We start from the raw sequence: 10,608 nt of genomic DNA on the forward strand, positions 1-10,608 counted from the left end.
GAAGCAGGAAGCCTTCTTACTTCCCAGAGAGGAGATAAAAATCGGACAAACATTGCCTAAAACAACAACAACCCAAAGATTTTTAAAGCCCCATAACAGATTTTGCTTTAACTTCTTTCAATGAGTATCTGGCTCATTCAGGGCTCTCACAGCTTCATCGCTGGTCAGGCCAGGGCAGGTCCATGGGATTTCAATCCTCTCTTTTGAAACAGGCACAGATTTAACGGGTGAAGGAGGGACAACCACTTAGCTTTAGATCTACAGTCGCACCTCTCAGTGGGCTTGTTTGATTTGATGCTCCATATCTTGGGACACGGTTGTGGCCACTTGGCAGTTCAGCCCCTGGCTTCAGGTGGGGGCTGCACCTGCCCCTTGCCCAGCCCATACTGGTTTATGTGGTGGAAGAGGTCTGTGCAGCTGGAACTGATGTATAGAGGACCAGATCTCAGAAACCTAATGGGAGGGAAGGGTCTGTCTTCAAAAGAGTGTCTCTTTTTGCTTGCATGGCCTTTACCACACACCGCTGACTAATGCATCTTACCCCTGCCCACACCAACTTAATGGATATTTAGTTTTGTCCAACAGGTATGTGCACCATTCGCATCTCCACCTATCCCAATTCTTAACAGGGTAAAGTTTAATCATTAATATTTCTGGTGCTATTTTCGGGAAGAAAAAGAGTAATTTTGTCATTGCGTGCTCCAGAAAACATGAAAGTCTCTAAGGAGCCCAAACTTCCTGTTGCCAATGCCTTAAACTTTGCCCCACCTTTGGGAAGCACAGGCAGCTCGTGGAAGAATGTCATCCACTCTAACAATTGATTTTCTTATGTACAATAACGTCAGACGTTTTAAATAAAAGGCTGACCCGTCTCCTTCTAAAATAATTCGTCTGTTTTATGGAGTGTTGTTCTGATTATATACAATTCCCACAAGAAGGGAAGTACCTTTAAAATAAGGACTATTCAGTACTAGTACAGGATTTCCTCTTGTTGTTGATAATTTCCTCTTAACAGAAGACGCAATGAATCCCAGAGAAATTCAAAGGGGCAATCTACAGACAGTTAGGCATCTACATTATACAGGGAACATTGTTCAATCGAATCGATGTTTTCCTGATGAAGTAAAAACCAGATCTACCTGCTGCGTAGCATGTGAAAGAGCTCCTACAGCACACACTTCAGTTCCCTTTGCTACATTTTTAATCACTATCCAACCCCACAAACTTTTACATAACCACTGCTGAACAACAACAGATGTCAATTACTCTCATTTCATCTTCTGATATTGAAATTCAGCCTCTGAAATTGCCTTTCTGTTAAAGACGACAAGCTTGATGATAATAAGAAGCAGTATTACCAAGTTATTATCTGCACTATCAATAGCAGATATAGAATGTGAAGCAAGCTAGCAACTCTGCGTTCTCTCTGCCAGATGTTCCTTATCTCAGAAGCAGGCTCCATACTCACTCTCACTAGAAGAGCTAGTTTTCCACTACCAGTCTGAACCTGCACCTGCCCTACTGAACCTGCACCTGCTCTACTCACCTGATGGCGAAGGAGACCTCATACCTACGTAGATGGCTAACACATGCCCAAAACCACCATACCAAAATCCAGGAGCTAAGTGGCTTCACCACCAGCTAGGTGGTAGTTGCTGATAAAGGCTGAGTGATTTGTGGAAATGGCTGCCGGTCATTAGGAGCTCGTATCAGTTATCCTGATGTATCAAATTCTCTGTCAAGTTGGATCACAAGTCCCCTCTCGTGCACAGACCATGCTGTAATTCCTTGACCTCCTTACACTCACTTGACCAGACTGTAAAAATGCAATCAGTAAATCACGCTGTGATGCATTCTTACAGCCAGCAATAGCCCATCTGAGCCCTGGTTCCTCCCTAGCCAGTGAGATGACCCATCAAATTCGATGAAGACGTTCACACACATTTGTTTCAGCACCTTACTGGTTTTAAATTATGTGCCTCAGTCTTTGCATGTTGCTCATCTGATTCTGGCTTACTGAGCAAAATTATGGATGCTAAGAGTATTACCTTCCCTACTCTGAATTGTTTACATACTTGCGTGCAGCTTATTTTGTCACCTGACGTCACTTATTTCCTTATCTTTGCAACAGGCAACACAAACAATGCAACTCCATCTGTTCACAGCCTCAGTTCTCCTCTGATCCTGCACATCAGCCTTCCTTCCTTCTCACTGCCATTCTCTCACAGAGCTCGTCCACCTACTTTTCTACTCCAATATCCTTTCTTCTGTGAAAGCAGTGCAAAACAGAGAAACACACGTACTGTCAGTGTTTAACCTGTTACTACTGTCTGTGTCTAGATTTTACAGCTTACCTTGGAGAAATACAAGCCACCTGGAAAGCTCCAGGAAGCCTTTCCAATGCAGAAAGAAGAGAGTGGTCTGCAGAGGTCTTCCTGTGCTGAGGCTGCCCCAACGAGCAGAAGTGCAGAAGATGCACAGAAGTGGCTCCAGCTACACTCTCCTTCCTTTCCAGGAGGCTTCTCCTGAAGAAAGCAGCCTGGTAACAGACTGAAGAGGTCTGAGCAATGTAATGTGGTTAAGGGCTCTATAAGCAGGGCAGAATGCCCCTAGTGCTCAGCTGTTTTGAGCATTTAAATAAGCCCCTCCTGCATTATACAGCTGTGTTACACAATGTATTGAAGAAAAAAGAAAAAAAAAACAGCTGGAAGAGAAGCCCTGGCTATGAACTTTGTTCTGCTGGGAAGGCTTGGGCAGGCCGCACACAGCACAGCAAGGCCATTTGGTCCACTCCTTCAAGCTGCATGAATAATTAGTAGAATTTGCTAGAGAAAAAATTGCGTGGGACTAGCTGGAATAAGAGAGAATGACATATAATACTCAAGTACTTCCTTAATAAAAGCTTTCACCAAATGAACACTTCAGACTCCCAAAAGACACCTTCAAGTATCTGTATCTTACTAGGCATTGGCATTTCAACATTTATTACCGCAGTCAAGCTACTATATTGCAAGCATGAGTCAATGCCCGCATCTTCTGGCTCCAGAAGAAAGGAACTGTTCTAATTTTTATTTATAAGCTGGGCAAGTGGGGAGAGAGGCATTCTGTTACAGGCACAGCCCACACTGCTCTACGAGGCCAGGTAGGCTGGTTAGTACACGGACATATTCGTGCCTTAGCGTACTGAGTCACCTGGCACGGACCACAACCCATCTCTGCAACCTTTCATGTAAGGCCTCAGAAAAGAGCTTTGTAAATCATTTTTGTTGCCTTCCAGCACAAAGCCCATGATCTCCACACTGTTCACTACAGACTCCCAGCTCCGTGTAGAATCTGTTACAATCCAAACTGGGAGTTTCTGGCAAGCAGCGCCTGTGAATATGCACACAATATAAAACACGAAGAAGGATTTCAGTTTATCTGTGCTCACTTGGGCTTGTTTGTTGCTTGGAAAAAAAAACTGGCAGGCTTCCCACCACTCTGCAATAGTCTAGGAAGGCTCCTGTCACCTGTGGACTCACATGCTGATGGGTGAGTGAAGAGCAATAGCCAGGATTCATGGGGTTTTCAGCATGATCCTAATAAACTCTGTCATGCTACTAGTGTTGAGATGGGAGCACTGAACAGAAACTGTCTTAAGAACTACTGACAGTTTCTTTCCAAAAGCTAAAAAACGTCATTTTCATGAGCTATTCCTTTACGCTAAAGCACAGAATGGATTTCCAAAGGTTTGTATCCAGTTTTATGCAGTATTTCCCAGCCTCTTAATTTTATTCTGCACTCAAATCCATCTTCCCTGATAAAGGAAGATAATATTTGCTTATATGAAATACCACATCTTCTTACATCCCACACAAAGCTTTAGCCTGAGGATTTCCAGACACAGTTCATCCAAAGCACTTGAAGGTAGTTGGGGGGGATCATGGGATCAAGTCACATATGCATTTCCTTTCTTCTCCGCCATCCCTTCAGTTAAGCTTGTGCTGCTGAATTGCTGTTTTGCAATAGGGTAAACAAGTAAATGTTTTGGGCTCAGGAGATATCAGTTGTCTATAGAAGCAAGCTTATTTTGCCTTTTTCAAGAAACCTTGCATCCTATAGGAAAGAAAAATAGCAGAGCATCTCAGAACTGTAGTTTTTGAGAAACAACAGCATTTGTCATTCATATAAAAAATTTCCAACTACCACTGTCTCTTGATGAAAAGAGAACAAGCACTGCTATCCTTTTTCACAGCTAACAAAACAGATATGGATTAAGTGATTGCCAAGCATGATTTACTAAGTTAGCAGCACAAGTAGTAATACAGCTGTGGACTTCCAAACCTGGTGCTTCAGCTTCTGCGTCATGCTTTTCCCATTTGAATTATTAGTTTTTGTCAGTTCCTAGAATTTGTTCATCTCTTTCTATGATAACAATCAGTAGATTTTGAGTCTCTAAAAATTAATATAGAGTTACTGCAAAAGTTGAATAAAATTAGTACTTTTCATTAATACCTCTGCCATTAGTGGAAAGAGAAGACAGTCGACAGACAAACACCAGCAGCTAAACTTTTATTGCACTCTCTGCTTCTGAAGTCCATTCAAGAGTAGGACAGTGGGACAAAAATAATTATAGGGGTCTTTCTACACAAAAGAGCTAGCTATTTAGAGGCAGGCAAAGTCATTTGAATGTCAATGCAATAACCATTAAAAGGCTGAGAAGCATTGCCATTTATTAAAAGATCTAAAGAATAGTTGCATGCACTATAGCAATCTTCTAGGTAGGAGTTGTTAATTTGGTATAAAAACCTATTAGGGACAGGGCAGAGCATAATTAAACAGGAGACAATACACACTGTGAAAAGGAAACTGGCTTTGGAATTTTACAGCCTCTTATTTCATGTTTCTACATGAAATACTATGCTTTATAATCTCTCCTCAATAACACCTATGTATTTCTAGCTCCCACAGCGTTTAGCGTTTCATTTCTAGCAGTGGTCCCCTACAGCCTAGGCAAGAAGGTAAAACAAGGTTACGCACTTGAATGCCCTTCCACTCTTTCCAGCCTCACAGCAATCCTTCTTCCGAGAAAGCCTCTCATCAATGCCACTCCTTAATTGGCCTGAGAGCCCCTCTTTAAACAAAGCTCTCGTCTCCCACAGGGCCAAGCTCTTTCTGCTATTCTGGCAGAGCTAAATCCAGACAAGGATGTGCCCTTTACCAACACAAGTGTACTATAAATTCAAATGCACTGGAAAGTGAGGACTTCCAGAAGTTGCTGATGTTCTGCAGGTAGAGATTTACAGGTAGGACAGACCACATCTGGAGAAAATATTCCATCTACGTGTAAGCCTGTCAGGCTGTTACTTCAAGAAAAAGTGTAAGACGCTAGTAATAGTGCTCAGCAACAAATATACAATCAGTTTGAGACCTTGGGTAGATTCTGCACTAATGCACTGAACATGAGCTAAACCAGACTTAGGTACAAAACTTTGTTACAGAGCTACAGGACAGAGAAAGATTTCATGAGTTAGATAGGAAAGGACTCTGCGTTTGTAACGATGATCACTTTTTAATATTAAGACAAAGCAGTAAGAACATTCAGGGGCAGTGCAGCTTTAACTTCTTTAGCAGTAACCCTGGTGTCTTCGCTGTCTGCCCACTCACTGCCAGGCAAGTAAAAGTGACACGCGAAACGTATCCTAAATTTTCCTTCCCTCAACTGTTATTCTGAGGCACCGTGGTTCTTTATGTACTCAGCCAGTGTAGGTAAGTATGCCATAATATTTGAGGAAAAAAAGTAAACACAAATGCCCACAGCAAGACTAAGTGGCAATTGTTGCACATCTCCCATGACACCCATAGGCACAGAATTCTCCACTGATATATATCAGACAAGCATGTAATTTAAAATACTTTGTTCTTTTTCCTTTATTTAGCCACAACACAAATACAAGAGCAGTCAAACCCCGTCCAGTAGAACTCACTTAGATAAACCTGTTCAGATTGAGATTCTCATTAAGTCAACCAAAATATACTTGTACACGCACACACTCTCAGGCACACAAGAATGCAGCAGAGCCCTTACAAAATGAGGAGTGGCACTGAACTGCACCTAGAAGTAAATTGCAATAGAAAAATCAACCAGTTAGGATACATCTGTTAAGCAACAAGGCTGTGCACTGAACGGGTTCCCACCGTACCATTCCATCAGCTATTTAAATACCAGCATCACTCCTTTCAGGTGCAAATTTGAAACTCAGAGAGGGAAAGAGTCTGATCTCAGTTACCCAAGAATACAGTGTAACAGAACAATTACACCACTGTAACTCAAAGCAGAATCTGGCCCTATAAAATGAGTATGCATACAATCTGCTCCAGCTGGAAGACTGCTGCAGGTGACAACTTCTTTCTTCCTTCACTTCCCCAGCATCTAAACCCACCACCAACATAGTGCGTAATTTGGCTTTTGCACCCTCCCCACTCTAGGGTTTGCTCTAAAGCACCTACTGCTCCTTTTGGGGGAAGAAAGAGCGTAGTGGTTCTGTGATGTGAGTCAATGTCCACTAGGGACTAGGATAAGACCACCAAATATACCAAACCACAGCAGAAGAAACAGAAATTGGGTTCTTAGATAAAGCTGGCAAAGCTGGTCCCTCTGATTTGTCAACGCTTTGTTCAGAAATAGAAGACTCAAATATAGTTTACAAAAAAGAGTAATTCTTTATAGAACATCTCAATGTCAAAATACTAACAAAATCAGCTTGTTAATGGTGAGAAGAGTGGTCTTGAAAAAATAAGTAAACGAGGCCCTTGCTAACAATAATAGGTGAGATCTCTTCATAAAAAGGCGGTCTGACATACTCAGGAAAAATGAAACATTTGAAACAAACTGTTTACAAAAGTGATTTAAATGCTCAGCACAGATCTAACACAAGTGTTAACAACCACTATTGTAATTTTATTTTTGGACAACTTCAGCAACTATTTTTAAAAAAAATTGCTAATACAAAAATGTAGAAAACAAAAAGAAAAATCCAAAGAGACAGTTTTTAGACAAACTTAGTTAAGGTGAAGCTGTACCTTTGTCCCAGTTATTAAGAACTTCAACTTTAAGTGTGGCATAACCCAGCTCAGCTAGGTTTGTAGGCTTCCCCATCCTTACTAAAGAGTTAGTTCTTAGAAGGCTCCAATCTCAGTCCCCCAGGGTCTGTATGGTTTGCCAAGGGTTGCTGACTGTGTTGGTGTAGATGGGCTCAGCACGTTGGGGGACAGCAGATGGAAGGAGCCAAACGAAAAGGGGAACGCAGACAGAGATGCCATGGAGGAGAGAAGAGGAGGAGACAGTTTGGTAGTAGAGGTGACCACGGGGAGCACTGGTCCAACGCTGCCATTTGGGGGCACTCTGAGCGAGGAAGTTTCAGCATGTGGGGCAGCAATTCTGGTCTGGTGATGCGCTTCTGTGGAAGATGCTGTAGTACTGGTATTACCGTGCCCATTTTGAGCCAGCAGCAACGGGTGAGATATGTGAGGGTGATGTCCAAAGGCACTGCCCCAAGGAATGTGTCCAATGCCAGTGTGTGCACTACTTGCTGCTTCCCGTTGAGAGGCGTAGTTATTGAGATGAGACACAAGTCGAACTCGCAGAGGGTCGGAGGCATCCAGACCCTCTATAATACTAAGGTATCGAGCAACTTCAGCCAGGCACTCTCGAAACCCTAGACTCCGATAGTCCATAGCCAAAGCATGAGCATCAAAATAACCTAAGAGAAAAGAACAAAGAATGGACTCTTAAGATGCTGTTTTCTAGTTATTGTCTACATGTAGCCTCCCCACTCCACCCTCCCCTATAAGCACATTTCACTTGGATGTGGTTAGTATTCCCAACCATAGATTAGCTGCCAAGCTCCTTTTTTTTTTTTTCTTTTTTTGTCTAACAAGCTTTTCTTTTGTATCTGTGCTGTGATGCTGCAAGTCCCAAGACCAGTCACAGACTGCCATTTTTAAACTGAAATTGCACACTGCCACTGGAGGAAAGTACTTTTGTTCTTTTCATGCCTCCCCAGTGCGAGTGAAACCACAGCTCAGTGAAATTCATTAGAAACACAACTCCTAACTTATCAGAGGGGGCTTCTGCAGGCAATGTACTTTTTTCCTAAAAGCGCATTTCACCATTGTTGCTAATTCTCTTCACTACTCATTTCATCCTGTATTTTTTTCTGGTTTCTGTGCTGAACTTTCAGAAAGTTAGAGAAACAAACATTTGAAAACAACAAAAACTTTGTGTTTTCCAAGTTGCCAAAAGCCAACTCACTTCACTGCGCTGACACATTGCTAGAGAGGCTTGTGGTCACTCTCCCCTAGAACAACCTGGAGCTAGCACTGTAAAACATTTCAGAGCTAGCGATGCCGCACATCTTGTGAAGTAGAAGAAAGTCCCAAATTCCTGACGAAACATAAGAAGAGTTTCCATTCACTTTCTCCAAGCCCTCCCACCTCACGCTGTGCACCGAAAGCGCTCCTCTCGCAGCAGCCTCTCCGCAGGGCTGCTGACCCACTGTCAGGCGCGAAACTTTACCTTTCCCTCCTGCTGTATGCAGCATTTTCAGATGATCGACAGTCATCTGCAGGATCTCTGCTTTTTCCAGCTTGGCTGATCCCTAGGAGAGAAGGGGAAGCGGGAAACTTTTTAGGCAGAAGCAGAGAGGTTAAAGAGGGGCGACCCTTCCTCCCGGGAGCAGGGGGGAGGCAGTGCGGGGGGTGACTGGGCGCTACCTGCTTCTCAAAGGCGCTGGGCACCAGCCTCCTCAGCTCGGACAGGCTATTGTTGATGCGATCGCGACGGCGCTTCTCGATGATCTAGGGCAGAAAGCGGGGGGTGAGGGAGCGGGGGGTGAGGGAGCGGGGGGTGAGGGAGCGGGGGGTGAGGGGCGGGCGGGCCGGGGCTGGGGGAGGCCGCGGCCGGCCGGCAGGCACTCACCCCTCGGCGCCTCTTCCTGGCCAGGATCTGCGAGGTGGTGGAGGGGGACATGGAGCCCGCGGCTGAGCTCAGGTTCCTGCGGGGAGCAGCGGGACACCGGTCACCACAGGTACCGCCACCCGGGGAGGGAGGGGAGGGGTCGGGGCTGCGCGGGGCTGAGGGGAGGGAAGGGGCGCCGGGCCGCCTCGCGGCGCCCGCCCTGCCTGCGCTCACCCATTCTCGTCCGCGCTCTCCTTCTCCACCTCGACGGCCTCGTCCAGCTCCTCGCTGTCCGACGAGCTGTACTCGGGGTGCGCCCGCTTCATGGCGGCGGGGCGCGGGCGGCCGTCGGGGAGGCGGCGGACAGCGCGCGGGAGGAGGGCGCCCAGCGCGCGCCCCGCGCCTCGCCCGGCGCCCGTCTCCCCCATGGCGTTCCCACGCCGCGCCTCTTACCCGCCGCGGGCGGGCGGGCGGGCGGGCGGGCAGCGGGCAGGAGGCAGGAGGCAGGCAGGCAGCCGGGCAAAGCACGCCCGCCGCCCAGCAGCGCCACGCGCGGCCCCCGCCGCCCCCATTGGCCGCCGGCGCGCCGGCCTCAGCCAATTGCCACCGGTCGACGGCCGGGCCCCGCCCCCTCCACCGGCCGGCCGTGGGAAAGAGACGCGGGGCGCGGCGGGTGGCGGCGCTCCGGCGCGGGGCGGCGCGCGGCAGCGGTGGGCGCCGCGTGCGGGCCCCGGCGGGGAAGGCCGGCGGGCATGGCGGGGGGGGGCACATCCCGCGCCGGGGAGGCCGGCGGTGCCGCTGCCGTGCGGTGGGCAGGGCGGCTCCGGGGGGGCCCTCGGGGTTGCGTGCGGCCCTCACGGCGGGGTGCCGGTAGCCCCAGCCCTGCGGGTTGGTTACCCGCAGGGTAAACCCACGCTCCGGCGTGGCTTCGGAACGCTTCCCCGGGGCGGGCTGCGGGAGGCGAAGCCTGAGCGTGAGCAGCTTGCCCTCCTTCGGAAAAAAAAAAGAGTTCAATGGGTGGCTGAAGCCCTCAAGTTGAGGAGGCTTCGGCTGAGGTTTGTTTCTTTGTTGGCAGCACAAAGGAAACCGAGCCGTGCTCCTGCCTGGGCCTTCCTGAACTGCGGGTCTGCCAGCCAAATCCCCCCCTGGCCTCCCCTCCCGGATTTTGGAGGTGGGGAGAGGCAGGAACGGTTTTAAGCAGCTGAAAACAAATCCGCGTTGCTGTGCAGTTGCTGGCAAGGAATAAGGGATGACAGGGAAGGTCAGCGTTGCACGCAGATCGTGCAGCGTCCTGGCTGGCCCTTGCAGCGAGCACACGCTGCTCTGCGCTACGCGGGGCCCTGAGCCTGCATGCCGTATTCCCCCAAACTGCCTTGTTCCCCAGCACAAGCCCTCTTCATTCTGCCAGCTTTCCCAGGATGAGGTACTGGCAAATTGGGACAGGTGAAATGAGAGCGTACTCTTTGAGGTGGTTTCATAATAATTAAATTTTCATTTACATGAAGCCTTTCAACTAAGGCTCCTTTTCTAAGTTGATTCTTTTGTGTTTTGCAACTGAAGGGGCTGGAGGATAACCAAGACTTGCGCAGTGTGACAGCAAAGAATCGATGAACCCAGGTTTCCCCATTTCAAGACCCTGGAATAGCTGCTTCCAGTCTCACACTGGTTTA

General features: G+C 47.4%; 1 protein-coding gene across 1 annotated transcript; it reads right to left on the reverse strand.

Annotated features, from left to right (window-relative positions):
* Positions 1 to 5,882: 5,882 nt before the first annotated feature.
* Positions 5,883 to 9,318, reverse strand: HEY1 (hes related family bHLH transcription factor with YRPW motif 1). The gene is made up of 5 exons (XM_068396507.1): positions 9,173 to 9,318; positions 8,960 to 9,035; positions 8,755 to 8,838; positions 8,558 to 8,639; positions 5,883 to 7,742 (listed from the first exon to the last, which is right to left on the reverse strand). Exons 1-5 carry the CDS (start codon positions 9,262 to 9,264, stop codon positions 7,159 to 7,161), a joined length of 918 nt encoding a protein of 305 aa, XP_068252608.1. The 5' UTR covers positions 9,265 to 9,318; the 3' UTR covers positions 5,883 to 7,158.
* Positions 9,319 to 10,608: the final 1,290 nt, after the last annotated feature.

Source organism: Nyctibius grandis, chromosome 3, assembly GCF_013368605.1.
Source record: "Nyctibius grandis isolate bNycGra1 chromosome 3, bNycGra1.pri, whole genome shotgun sequence".
In the NCBI taxonomy this organism is placed as follows: domain Eukaryota; kingdom Metazoa; phylum Chordata; class Aves; order Nyctibiiformes; family Nyctibiidae; genus Nyctibius; species Nyctibius grandis.